The 14,656-nt window shown below is 47.7% G+C and overlaps 1 protein-coding gene across 1 annotated transcript in view; it reads left to right on the top strand.

The window, feature by feature from the left end:
• LOC144115058 (sushi, von Willebrand factor type A, EGF and pentraxin domain-containing protein 1-like) overlaps positions 1-14,656 on the top strand; it is a 541,580-nt gene that overhangs the window by 328,423 nt on the left and 198,501 nt on the right. Inside the window, 2 exon segments of the mRNA XM_077649191.1 lie at positions 4,262-4,441; positions 9,607-9,798. Coding sequence (XP_077505317.1) covers positions 4,262-4,441; positions 9,607-9,798 — 372 coding nt within the window.

Here is a 14,656-nt window from a genome sequence, read left to right as displayed (position 1 = left end):
ACTCTTTTTTTTTTAGCTTCAAGTCGATCGGCAAACTGAGAGTACCTCGTCTGTACTTCCGCGAAAATAATTTGAGAACGTTAGGGGAGCAAGGTGAGGAAGGAAGTGGGATTTAGTATGCGGATGACCGTGGCTGGTTGTCGGTTTTATCCCGACATGATGTTATAGGGATAGCTCCCTCCCTCCCCTCCCTGCCTTTTTTTTCTTCTCCTCATTTATTCTCTTCCCTCAACATAAAAGGAGTTCTTCACAGGCCATACGGGACTAGGAATTCTGAAGAAAAAAAAACACGTTCTTGTGTGCGTTCCATTCCGCTGGCTCGTCCGTACTTTATCCAAGCTTCGTTTCAGTCTTGTACTGCGCCTGCTTTATGCCTCTGCTATATCCGGTCATCAAGTTGTTTTTTTTTTTTTTTTTTGCGTCGCATTTAATCATTCGTTTTGTGAGAAAAAGCTGAATGCAGCGAGCGGGAACGTGCCTCCAGAACTACGCATGCAGCGTGTGCGAGGGAAAAGAGAAGCGGAGACAAAACGATCGAAATAAATCTCCAGCCCTTAGCTAAGGGCTCCGAGTCGTTGTTCCACCTTGTTCTTAATAACCGGATTCTTTCTTTTCTCCGCGCTTTTCTTTTTGAGCGCGAGTATGATTGTATTAAGAGTGGTGTACGGCATTCCTTGGAAAGTGATGGAACTTTCAAGTGTTTTCGGCTGAAGAGTCCCCCTGCATTCCTTTTTTACTTCCATATCGCGATCCGGCAGGTATATGCACGCTTCGCGGAAACGTTTGAGAAAGCGCAGATCAAGCCTTTGTCCTGCCCTTTTCCGGCTCCCTGGCGTCCAGAAGAGGCAGGGATGGCGAGGCCTTTTGCGTATTAGGCGTCCAACTGGCGCCTGGGGTATGTCCTTTCCACGCCCTAAGCGTGCAGCACTGCCCGGTGAGACAGAAGTGCCCGAGGTATGCGTCGATTTCGAATAACGCGGGAGATGAGAAAGCACCAGGGTAGCGTGGTGCAATATACGTGCTGTCAGCATGGATAAGTCCGAGAAAAGTAATAATGTGGAGGGGCGGGCAGGGGGGGGGGGGGGGCACAAAAACGTTTTTAAAAGCGAAAGCTATTACTACTTTCGTCGGAGTGATTTCGCCGTCGCCTCACGTTTGACCTTGAACGTCCTTGCTGCGCCGCTGCCATAGCAACGCATCACGTGACTTCGTCGTGCCGCCGAGCCGTCTTCGCCGTCGCTGCGCCGGAGTTCCACCGCGGTTGCTGCCTGACCAAGTGATCTAGCGGAGCCTCAGCTGGATAAAATTAATTAGCTACGGTTTAACTACCGCTGAACCTGGTTAGAGAGCGAAAGCTGTGGGGGCATGTAGACGCGGCTTGCGTCTGCAACGTTGATGGCGTTCCGCACACTGGATAGGCAGCGCGCCCACCCTGTCACTCTGGCAGGTGGAAGTTGATGGTTCATCGCGAGAGGGACTCACGCAATTAACGCTGCGGCCTATTGCTGCAGTGCCGCGTGCCTGCCGCAATGCAGCCCGCATCTGTCTCTCACCAGCGCCACGCACCTCAAAGCGCGATCGACTTTTTTCAGCTTGGCGCCCAGGGTTTAGCGAACATGGAATTAAACATAGTACACAAAAATATTGTGCGCGTGGTACTAGCAGAGAGTGATAACGAATCACCCAGCGATGATCACAAGAGGGTGATGGGGCGGAAACAGAACGTAGTAACATAGAATTGTAATGAGTGCTGCAGGTAACGCGCTATGTAATCGCATGTTAAAGAACCGCAGGTTGTCTAAATTAATCTGCAGCCCTTAACTATGGCGTCCATTATAGCCAATGTGTCTCTTCGGAAAGTTAAAGCGCGTAGCATAGAATTTATTGAACGCAAATGTTTCTGCACGATCGCAGACCTTTTCTTCATAAGGGCATGTGTGTATATAGAAGCTGACTAATTGTATGACACGCTTTATTTAATAGATATTTCTATCGCAGACGAGTCAACGCGTTCTTTCCACTTGAAGCTGGTGCGTAGTTAGCATCAGTTAAAGGGTATACGTTGTTCTGGCTCTCTTTAGTCGCAAATGGGTGTTTAGGAAACCACTACGTCAGAGGATGGCTTTCAAGTCGCTACCGAGGTCCCATTATAGTATAAAGGCTATAGATGATCTCTTTTGGATAGGAGGGCGTAGCAGTTATTGGGTTTTAAAGATGTTACGAAGCCGTCTGAGGGTCAGCAGAATTTTGGAAGGCTAGTGTACATTACTACGAATATGCATGAAAAGCACCAGCGTGCGAGCACGCCGCCAGCGTTGTGTGGCGTGACTGTCGGATAGCAGAGGGAATCATAATTCTTGTGTTGGCCTTTTGATGCAGACTCACGGCCGGTGCTGTCAAACGGCACATTGCAATGCGTATGCATGTTTAACGATAGAAGTGTCTTATAGTCCCCGGGAATCCTATGCGTGCTTATGGGAGCAACTGCGTGCATAAAGTGCCATCACATTTGGCTATAACCACCTTTTATTCGTTAGCAACGCTCAGCTTTGACGAGAAACTAAAGTTCTTTAACTATTCGGCGAGCATTTTGCGCGTGATTTCTCTCAGATGGGTGAAAGAATCCAGCTTTCCGCGATGCCGTGAATGAGATTCTCGAAAGAGCTCCGACACCAGCCCTCGAGGAAAAGTTACTCGAAATTACGAAGATATCTAAGCGCCTTTTTTTTCACGGCCGGGGATCTAAGCGCTCGATACCAACGTACGTAGCTGTTTAGCCTGAAGGTCATATTTAAAATCAAGGGCACGCCCAACAGCCCTTACTTCGCTATGCGAGTCCTTCGCGTACGACGCTGTTGCCATGCGAAAAGATAGTAAGAGGGAAGCCAGCGTGTCAGAAGTGATAGGCCTTGCTTTAGACCGAATGAGGCCAGCTTTTTTATGTATCATAACACCGTCCGCCATGTTTCGCCAACATGAGAGGAGCAAATTTAGAGATTTTGCCATAAACGCTGGATGCGTTTCACCAACGCAGCCTAACTTCCAAGTGGAAACAAGGAATAAACACGCTGCGAACGAAGAACCCGCCGCTGAGTGCTCTTCCCACTTCGTTGCATGAGCGGCAGGGCAAGACGGCGTTGAAGAAGAAAAAAATAGGAAAGACAACTGGAGAGGATAACGGAGAGGCGAGAAGAATCACATGCAGACGCATGCCACTGCAGAGAAGGTCTTATACCTCGCTGTCGAAGATGGCCACCCAGGAAAGTAGGTGTGTATAAACTTTATAGGTCAGGAAAATGAAGTAGTAGCTGAGGTTCAGCACAACTTGCCTCACCGTCAGGTCAAATAGAACAGACAGGGTTCACCACAAGCCCATCCGATTGTTTATTATTTTTGTTTGTTAGTCACAAGTATTTGCTTACGCCGAGGTGGTCATGCGCAATTGGGAGCCCGCAAATGACACCAGTTTTTGCTGACACACCTGAGAGGTCTTTCCACCTCTTATCAGAGGGAGTAACGAGTGGTCGTTTTGTGCGGACTGACTCGGGAACACGACGGAAAGGGAACCATTAGACAGGGCAAACAATGAACATGCCGCCCTTGCGGCGCAGACGCATCGTTGGTGGCCCAATGGCTTCAGGATGAATGTTATTTCAGTTGGCGAATAATTTCTCAAAGTGCTGTACAACAAACAGTTTGAGCTTTCAGGCTGATGCGTTTTTCATGTAAGAATTGTATAGCTCGCTCGCCGCGCCTTCTAGTCCTCCTGTACGCCCACTTTTCCTGCACACTTATTTAGGCCTCGTGTTTGATTACTCGCATTTTTTTTTTTTCAATAAAGCACGTTTCCTCAATTGCCTCACTTCCGTTATTTCGTACGCCGACAGCTGAGTAGTCTTATCTACAAACTCAGTTGTTAAGTTTTTTTTTTGCAGAGGAATGTTGGTTTTAACGACTTTATTTACTTCCCGTTCTGAAATATCCACACACACGCACACACACACACACGCACACGCACACACACACACACACACACACACATGCACATACACTACTCAAAAGAAAGCTTACGACACATTCGTCCATGGCAAGCAAATGATCTACGGATGTATTATTGTATAAGCGTGTGCGATACGGGTTGAACGTTCACAAAGAAGTCCGAGAAACAAATAAGTGGAGCTGGGGGATTCTGCCCGTCGTGGGTGTTCTTCCTCGTGTGTGCTTGCCCCTCGTCGCCTGTAACTCTCGCCACTGTGTGCAGATTTGAACTGCGACGAGCTGGAGCCCCTGGAGAACGGCCAGTTCCGGGTGAGCGGCGACTACTTCGGGGCGCGTGTCTACTATGAGTGCGCCGAGAATTTCTGGATGTCCGGTCCCAAGGAGCGCATGTGCCAGGGAGACGGCCGATGGAGCGGCCGGGCGCCCGAGTGCAAGAAACAACGTGAGTGAGCTACGTGAAGGTCACCGAGTAGGTCTAATTTATTTATTTTGAACCCTACGTCTCGTTTCTCTACTCATCTTAAAACGATTCCTACTTAAAAATACTTTTACTTTCACGGGCAGGTTGGTATTTTGTTGTGCTTGTTGTCGCTCGTCTAAACGTTGGCTCGTGATGGCAGGCCGTGTTTTCTGTCGCTGTATAACGTGCTATTTTTATTTCAAAACTTCCACCTTACGAAAGCCAGCGTTGCACAATACGAATTCTATGAAAGTTGAAACCCGAACGTTGCGTTAAGCGAATGTTGCGCCAGCGCAAATTATAATGTTTGTTTTCCAGTCTTGCGTAAGTAGTGACTGATGTTGTGTTCTGTTGGGGCTTTGGATCCAGCAGACCAATTTTATTTCTCCTATTGCGCGCTGCACAAATGCGCGGTATTGTCTGCCGTTTCCAGTCAAGAATAAACTACATTCAGCACGATGCGCTCCAGGTCGAGTGGCTTATCGTTAGCTTAGTCATGCTGGACTGCTCCCAGTCTGGGATTCCCGGCCTCTCGCACCACTCTGCCGCCATCAAGTTCCACATGATCAAGGACAGTGTTTGCAAAATACGGCCTGCGGGCTTGACAACGCAGTAGTAAAATATTGCTTTGATGACTAATTGCCTGTTCGTCTTGTTTGAACTGTAGAGTAACTTTCGGCGTTCGTGTATAACAAACCTATATTTTCGCCTGCTCGCAGCCTAGCTGGATGCTGGCAAACGGTCCCAGGCAAGAAGTTAAAAATTTTGTGCGCAGTGTTGTGCTGCGCCAGGATGGAGACCAAGACGTCTTTCCGTGGTAAAGGTGGGACGCTCGCGATGGCGTCGCCCTCGATTGCTAGAGCCCCTTGGCAGGGGAACCGCCTGCAACCCCAAAACAAAACCACCCTCACCCATGTGGTGTGGGAGCCCTTGCCTGGGGTTGCGCCTGAGTGATGATGGTTGGCTGAGATATGCATTCTCAATGGGAGACGGCACTTATAGCGTCGTCCTCCCTTACCATCTGACAAGGCAAGGTGGGACGTGCCGACAGGAAAGCTTGCCGCTGGTATCAGCGCAAAGGCATTTTTCTCAGGAAGTCGACGGTAGGCCGCATATAGTGCTTAAGCTAAAAAAAAAATTGAAGAATGTAAAGAGGAGAAAAAAATCGCCGGGAGGGCCTAGAGTGTATGCATTAAATACTTGATTCTTCATTACAAGGACCCGCCGCTGTGGCTCAGTGGTTAGGGCGCTCGACTACTGATCCGGAGTTCCCGGGTTCGAACCCGACCGCGGCGGCTGCGTTTTTATGGAGGAAAAACGCTAAGGCGCCCGTGTGCTGTGCGATGTCAGCGCACGTTAAAGATCCCCAGGTGGTCGAAATTATTCCGGAGCCCTCCACTACGGCACCTCTCTCTTCCTTTCTTCTTTCACTCCCTCCTTTACCCTTCCCTTACGGCGCGGTTCAGGTGTCCAACGATATATGAGACAGATACTGCGCCATTTCCTTTCCAAAAAAAAACAATTATTATTATTATTATTATTATTATTATTATTATTATTCATTACAAGGCTGCTGAATCTTGATCGAGTTCCTACAATTTCTTTTCTCGAACTATTTTCTTTAGCTTCAGCTTTCGTAGAAGCATCCTAAAAAAACATTCCTTGTGTGATTTGTTGTCTCTAACTGCGTCATGTTTATGCACCACATTTATGAGCGGCATCAGTTGAAATATGCGAATATTTGCTCAGCACCGAGGGTTCCTTTTCGTCTTCATTAGTTCTTTGGGAAGCTCAGCACTTGCTTCGCGGCTGAACAATGCCCTGTCTTGGTTGCTGTTGCTAGAAAGCGCCCTTTGTGCTCCTATAGACTTTCAGAATCGCTGCCTAACTGCCAGCGAGGATTGCATGGAAAACCATTCATGCGACAGAGCGAAAGGACCGAATCTTTTGGATGTTGCTCAGCTCTCGCCGGCTGCGCTTTAATGACGTTAAAGTACTGTTCGCGAACCTCTGCCAAAAAACTTATCACTTTTTAAATGAAACAGAAAATACATCACCTGGTTGTTCGCGCAACCGTTCTGCTCGCTTATTTTTTTTAATTTTATCTATTCATTCATCTTTTATGTCGTGTTGTAGACACATGCAATCACAGTTCTCGTAGAATATCCCGCGTGACAACGTCTCAGCTCTTCTGCGATTAGTAGTAGAAAGGGTCACGCAACAGCTTGTGCTCTCAAGTACATGCAAAATTTAAAACTCGACGTGGTATTTCATGTGCACAGACGCCCTACAGTGTTGTAGAAGACCCGCCGTTCAGACCTGAAAAAAAAAAAACACGTGGAGCCCAAAAGAAGACGGTAAGGGCGCGTACAACAAAAAATAAAGCACGATGATAAGCGACATAATTTAATTAAGGCACCAAGTGATCCTCTCCTTTACGTGAGGCCTAAAATCTGCTTCGGCTCAAATATTTGGCGCAAGCAAAGCAGATATATATATATATATATATATATATATATATATATATATATATATATATATATATATATATATATATATATATATATATATATATATATATATATATATATGTGTGTGTGTGTGTGTGTGTGTGGGGGGGGGGGGGGAATGGGAGGGTGGCCCCTCTTCTTTGCCCTTTCAGTCAAGTAATTGCTTTAAACAGCAGCATGATTGTACATGGTATGTAGGCTGAACAATTAGCGACCTGGTTTGCTGGATTAGCTTCACTAATTAAGTTTTGGCCGAGTTAAATTAAACTGAGATTCCTCTGACGTATAACCGCGGTGCTGCCGCCGTGAAAAGGGCTCAGACTGCAAACTGGCTTTCATATCTTTTTGCAACATTTTAAAACAATGTAGCAATCTGCGAATGCATACGCACATATCACTCCTCACGCTTTGTCCTCGTGAATGTTTACTTTCAGCCGAATAATTCTGCATGCTTTCTTGAAATTTAAGAAAAAAAAAACAATTCCTTCGAACGAATAAGCAGAACACCACTAGCTAAACTGCTCCGCTCTACGGTGTCTTTGGAGCGTTTTTGTCATGGCAAATTTGAAAGAACACGCCTAAATTTGAATATTTTTGAGAATCAAGCTTCGATGCAGTAGTTTTTGCTGCTACCTTATCGCAGTTCGCGTCCGTTCTAAAAAAAATGGCCTGATTTTCCCACTGCAAACAACAATGCATTCAAGAAAAAAAAGTCAGTCGTTCCAATATATTTTTCAGTTTTCCACATCCATTGCATTCGTTACGCGCATCACGTTCTCTAAAAATTTCGTTCGCTATTTCGCTTCATGGATCATTTGCCGCCGCGACTGACAAGCCCTCTCAGCTGAGCTGAACGGCTCTAGAAAAGAATTTTCAACAACTCGTTCCTGTTGACGTGTTGCGACAACAAATTCCTGTGGCCCACAGAATGCAATGAGCCAACAGAGCTGGACCGCTAGACTGACACAACTTCCTTGCACTGCACCGTGAGCTGTCCCGTTCGTGCTTCAACAGTCTTGTGCATTCCGACAGCATAGGGCTACATCTCTTCCCATCGTTGTTTCAAAGCATGGCACTCGGAGAAGCATTCACAGACGCAGCTCTAAAACCTACCGTTTCTGGGAGTGTTCCGGTGTTGTTGGGTGTGTCTCGGGGCTTAGGGCTGAACAGTAATTATAGAGTGTTTTTCGTAGCAGCAAAACTGTACGACGTGGTTACACCGAGGTCACGTGATCACCGTCTGGCCAACTAATGTTTCAGATTAATTATTTAATAGTCGAATCCGATGAAGAGCGAAAGCTCGAATTAAGGGGATTCTTTTTCAATCATTATATGTTTACGGCACCAAATCGTAAGCTAGAATAAATCGGGTGCTTGAATTAGGCGAGATTTTATTAATGAGAGTCCACTGTATGCCAACACGCCCAGGCTCTGGTCACTGCTCTGAAAATGCGGTCGCCGAGGCCGGTGGTGAGCTATCATTGTTCACGTGATACAGGTGTGTCTCCTCTATGCCCCATGAGAGAAAGAAAAGTTGGAGCGGCGTATTCTTTTTTTTTTTTTTGCAAGTGAGGGAAAACCGCATAGGAACAGAACAGTTCGCATTTTGCGACGCTCAGTGTTGATGGTCTAGCCACGCTCTCGTATGACACGTAAACTGTATTATCAGAGCTTAATTATTAGGGCAAATGAAAGCTTTATTGCATTCATGCAGTTCAAAAGAGCAATTGGGCATTTATCAAAGCAAATTGGACTCAGTAAATTAGGCAAATAGCACAGTCTCTTTGAAAGCGCTCTTCACATGTTCGAGAATGTGCCTGATCCATAGAATCGCGCAAAAACAAAACATTGAATATTGTAGGCTGGGTTTTGATGAATGAATGAGGAGACGCTAATATGTCGCCAGTGATATGCCTCTTAAATTTTGTACGGGTTTGTAAAACTCTGGTGGCTGAGACACAACTCGCGAGCGCGCGCTTTGAAAAGCTTAGCAGCGCGTAATGCTCCTGCTGTTATTAAAAAAAGGGGGCAAATTATCATTGAGCCCAGGCGTTACTTTAATGATTTGTGCTGAACAAATAATTAATGGGTTATAGCTGAAGCGTTCCTTGAAGAAAACCGGTGGTCAACTCAAGTAACTTGCAAAAGTTACTATGCCTAGCAGACAGCCGGTGCCTTCTGAGACAATCTGCCTAGTCGACTCCGAGCTGCTAACACCCCCACAGAGGTAGAACTTTATGTTTTGGTGAGAGGATGGGTCTCGTGATACACCGCGCCTAGGGAGCTCATCGAACCGGCGTTTAAGAGCCTCCTTGTTCTGATCAGTGTTTATAGGGGACATTCAGCGTTGGCCAGTGTTCCCTGCGGTGAGATGTCATGACAGCTCACTCTGTGGTGATATGTTGCCTTCTTTCGGTGATCAAGACTTGTTGCTGGACTAGTAGGACTCTAATTCTGTAGAACGAGCAAGGGTAGAAAATAATGGGGTCTGGGAAGAGTACAGCTGTCCTGTTATCTTTTTCTTCCGGCGCTTGCCTTAAAGATGTCGCTCTGCAATATTTCCTATTTGGTACCTAACTGAGTTTAGCCCGAGTTCATCATGAACCCATACGCCCTCTTCTTCTCTTGCGGCCGCAGCGTCGTGCAGCAGCCCGCCAGGCGTGCCGCATTCGCGGACCAACGCGAGCGACGGCGCCCGGGACTTCGTCATCAACTCGACGGTGCGCTACACCTGCTTCCCGGGCTACGACGCCAGGGGCTTCGATGTGGCCAAGTGCATCTTCTACAATGGCTCCGCCCAGTGGTTCGGCCCGGACCTGAAATGCGAGCGTGAGTAAACGCATGGTGATCCACAGGCATGCACTTTCGCCTAACAGTGCTACATGCTGCATACATCGTGTAGCTAGAGGACACGAAAAGTAACTTTTAAAAATATACTGGCGGTTTAGCATTGCTAAGCAGAAAATATCGTGCGAAATCACGGTTTTTTGCAGGTGGCCACCACCGCCACGTACCTCAAAGCGCGACTGAGGTGTCCACTGACCCAGGGAGCCAGTTGTTCGCCTTTCATTTCCTCTACATCAACGGAATCTAAACCTTCTGCTATTTTTAGAAACGGAAAGGCGCATAACTGCCTCATTTTGTAGATATTCACCACCATCCACTCAAGCGCCATTGAGGTGTCCACTACTGGCGTTCTTCGTCGGTTTCTGCAGCGCGTCTCACACACTGCAGTCCTCTGTTTACTTGTTGGCGGTAGTGGCGTTCTTCCTCGGTTTCACGCTTCAGACAGACACGCACCGCTGAAACCCGGGGAATACGGTTAGAAGTGCGTTCGCACTAAAAGAGCGGAGAAAGGGAGAAGGTGGGGTTGTCAGGAGCTCGAGATAATCGGTAAAAGACTGCAGAAGAGCTTATTTCCTTATCGCGATTGATTTATCCTGCGAAACAGGGTTCTGCAACAGGTGCGATCATGCATCGCAAAACGTTCAACCAAACGAGAAGTAGCACTCGTGAATGGTCTTGTTGAAAAGCTGAAGATGCTATACAGTAGGTAGTCACGGCTAATTTATATCTGACGGAGAGGTCGAAAGCAACACGCTTCCGGTTACTCCATGTCTCTCATGTAGACTTGTTATCTCAGAAATGTCACGGAAAGAAGTTCCCAACCATTGGCTTAGTGCCTATCATTAATAGACGAGAATCAAAACCAATTAAAGTGCCTACGCTTTCAGAGAGGCCACGAATGGTATCTGTTTCTGTAGTCCTGTGATTATGGTCTGTAATATATAACACTAGCGCCTTTTGTGATGGGTCCGTGTGTAGTCCGAAGCCACGGCGGACGTCCATCTTTGTCTGCTGCTCGCCATGGGCAGTAGGCCTAAAGCTACAAGCAAGCGAACTAACAGCGAAGATAAACCAAAACAAAGTGAACAGGGTCGAGAAGGGAAGCGCGGCCTGTCAGCTCCGAGCTCCGGAGTTCCTCTAGCTTCTCTGATTTGGAAGAGACGGCGTATACGACGGCTGCTGCAAACAGGTCGTGAACCAGCACCTGAAAAGGAGGCTTCACAGGATTTCGGCTGAGTGCAGACCTAGTACGATCAAGCGTCCCGGCCAGCGTGATGATTTCGTATCAAGGCTCAGACCTGCGCGATTTCTCACGCGCCTTTCACGTGCACGCATACATTGGGGATACACCGCAGCAGCCTCGCATACTTTACGAGCCCCATTCAGGAATAGCTGATCGTGCGTGTTCTTATGTGCCAGGGCCTCTCTGGATCACTTACTCTGCAATCCGCCAGCTCGGCTTATTGACTGAATGGGACTGAAACGGATGGTCTTTTCAGACAATGTGCAATCGCAGCACTTGCATTTATTTTCCACGTGGCTCTCACACCCCCTCAATCACTTCTGTCACTCGCTCACTCTATCCAGGCCTTCATTTGGAGCCGCGAAAGGTTTTTTCAGTATCTCGTGGTCATTCGCTCAAAGCCACTGCAGAGAGCGCCGGCGGGGTTGCGGGACCCGCGCGCTTTTTCGATCCGCGAGCGCGCGAGCTCTCCGGGCAAAAGCGCGCGGTAATTGGAAATTACAGGAATGCTTCGCTGGATGCGGATGCGGTCAGCATGGTTCGCCTCCTTTGTGGCCGTGCGGATTGCAGGTTGCATCGCCTACAATGGGCAGCGGCGTTGCCGGCACGCCCACGTCAGCAGTTCGTCAGAAGCGGAGCTGGCATCCAGGAAGAGCCTGCAGAGTGCTTGGCGCGGCTTGCCGAGTTACCAGACTCGTTTACTTTTTTTTTTTCTCTGACGCGTGAGAGTTGCCGAGAAGGCGCCTTCTCTGAAAGAACAAGTTATTTCTTGTTTTCTTACGCCATGGGCTGAATTCACTTGATTTTGTAAAGATACTTCCATGCACAGCGTAGCAATCAAGACACAAGAGCAGCGCTTTTTAGGACTTTAATGCCATTTCAGGAAGCCATGGTCGGCAGGATGGAACAATGTAACTGTAACTGTAACAATGTAAAGGGTAGAAACAAATCACCCAGTAAATCACCCAGTAGGGTGATTTGTTTCTACCCTTTACAAATCATCTTTTTAAAAACTTGGAGAGATAAAATCCACACTTAAGCAGCGCAGAAAACAGTACAAAAACGAGACGAGAGACGGAACGAGCGCTAAAACTGGTTGTTTTATTCTCGGAAAAGTATATAAAGGGGCAAGACACAGTGAACAACGCAAAAACAAAAACAGACGAACCCCCCTAAAAAAACATTGTACGCATGCACTTCTAAGACGAGTCATGACATCTTATCTACGAAATTAGAAGATAACCTGTGACGATTCCCCAAGGCAGCAGACGCCAAGGACACCGCAGGCGCCTTCTCAGCGGCACCCAGCTGCACGGGGGAAAGGGAAAAGATAATAAACGCTCCCCCGCTTTTCAAGGAGAGGGGCCAGTCTGACTCCCGCCAGCAACGTGTACTGTCGTTTTACGGGGCGCTCTTCCCGCGCCCTCGTTAGGGCACGTCGGTGACCCGTTCCGGCATTCGCTTCTATGCTCACCCCCTTACAATACTATAACATAACCATTTACAGTATAAGCACTCCCCTTTCTTCTGGACCTCGTAGTTTCCAAGAAAGCCTATCTCCTTATCTACCAAACTGATAGATGGTGAAGCAACACACGCGTCTGCCTATGACTAATAAAAAAAGTCTCCACCAGCTCCCTACAAATTCGATCAGGGTGATTAACAGGACGCTGGTATTATCTAGAGGGGGGGGGGGGGGGGCATTTATTGTAGGGGGAGCATTCATTGTACTTTTTGCAATGCAAGGCCAAGTTGGGCGACCCCGCTCCCTTGTTCACCCGTCTTAGGTGTTCAAACAAACGCTCGTTAATACAGCGGCCTGTCTGGCTGATGTATTTTTTTTTTTGCCGCAAGAAAGTGAGACGGAGTACAGGACACCGATGTCGCATTCAACGAGCGGTTTTCTGTGGGCTATCAGGCGCCTATTCCTGGACTTATCATACCTACGATCTAACTTATTACGCACGGCACCACATACACTGCTTAACTTGTTTTTCGCGGTGAAAAACACGTTCACCCCATACCTTACTTGGACTTTTTTTAGCCGGTGTGAATTTTCATGTACGTATGGAATGGCCACCATTCTTCCAAGTGCATCGTTTTTTTTCTTTCTCAGGAGCTTCCCCCCTTACATCGCTCGCCAGAATCTCTTCAGAAGTCTGAGTTACAACCTCATACGGAAAACCAGCATCATTTAGCCTCTGTAGCTGCCCAAGGAGGCTCATCTCAATTCTGTGGGAGCGAGACTTCAGCAAGGAAGCCTTGAGGCAAAAAGTCCCTATGAATGCCTCAACCACCTTAGCGTGTCCAGAATTGTAACTAATGAGAGGCTTAGCCGTCCGTAAGGGGTATTCCCAACACACCCCGCTATCATGGCAAAGAATGTTCAGGTCGAGGAACTTGATAGAACCTGACTGAGGCAGCTCAAAGGTGAAAGTAAGACCTTGGCCCCTCTCCTTAAATACCTTAATGGTACCTGTAACACCCCTGGGTGAGCAAGGTTCAAATATACTGAAAAATTGTCAGCGTAACAAAATACCCTTACTACCAAACCCGTAAGATCTTTCTCCAACCTTGCATCCATCCTGCTGAGGAAGATATCCCTCAACACTGATGCGACGTACCCTAGAGCCAATACAAACTCCCGACCGTTGCACATGCAATTTCCCGCCCCATCCGACCAAGGCTGAACGGAAATAAAAGAACAGGAGTTCCAGGAAACTCTCCGCTAACTCTCCACCTTAGTTGCAATTCTGATGATGATGATGGATTTTATGGCCCAAGGGCATCTATGGCCAAAGAGCGCCATGACGCAAAGTAATTTCTTTTTCTCAAGGTGGGGTCAAAGACCCATTTCCCCGGTATTTCGCCCTAAATAAGTTGAGCTCCAGACCAGGGGAAAGCTTGTACCCATTGTGTCACCTGTGGGTACCCGACGGCACTGGGGATCGAACCCCGCACCTCCCACATGCGAGGCGGATGCTCAACAACTTCGCCACCACTGCGGTATTAGTTGCAATTCTGGACACCCTAAGGTTTTTCAGGCAGGCATAGTAACTTCTTGCCTCGAGGCTTCTTTGGTGAAGTCTTGTTCCCACAGAGTTGACGGTTTAGGGTTTATGGGCGTTTAACGTCCCAAAGCGACTCAGGCCATGAGGGACGCCGTATTAAAGGGCTCCGGATATTTCGACCACCTGGGGATCTTTAACGTGCAGTGACATCGCACAGTACACGGGCCTCGAGAATTTCGCCTCCATCGAAAATCAGTCACCGCGGCCAGGATCGAACCCGCGTCTTTCGGGTCAGCAGTCGAGCACCGTAACCACCGAGCCAGAGACCAGCTTCCTTGGGCAGCTGCAGGGACTAAAGGATACTGGTTTTCCGGATGAGGCTTTGGATCAGATTTCTGAAGGGATTCTGGCGAGGGAGGTAAGAGGGGAAACTCCTGAGAAGGAAAAAGACGGTGCACTTGTAAGAATGGTGGCCATTTCATACGTACATGGCGTTTCGCACTGGCTAAGAATGGTCGGAGCAAGGTATGGAGTGAATGTGTTTTTCGCTGCAAAAAAAAAAGAAACAAGTTAAGCAGAGTATGTG

This window comes from Amblyomma americanum, chromosome 1 (genome assembly GCF_052857255.1).
Source record: "Amblyomma americanum isolate KBUSLIRL-KWMA chromosome 1, ASM5285725v1, whole genome shotgun sequence".
In the NCBI taxonomy this organism is placed as follows: Eukaryota; Metazoa; Arthropoda; class Arachnida; order Ixodida; family Ixodidae; genus Amblyomma; species Amblyomma americanum.
Note: the sequence above shows the minus strand (reverse complement) of the source record. Positions and strands in the feature narration are given on the sequence as shown.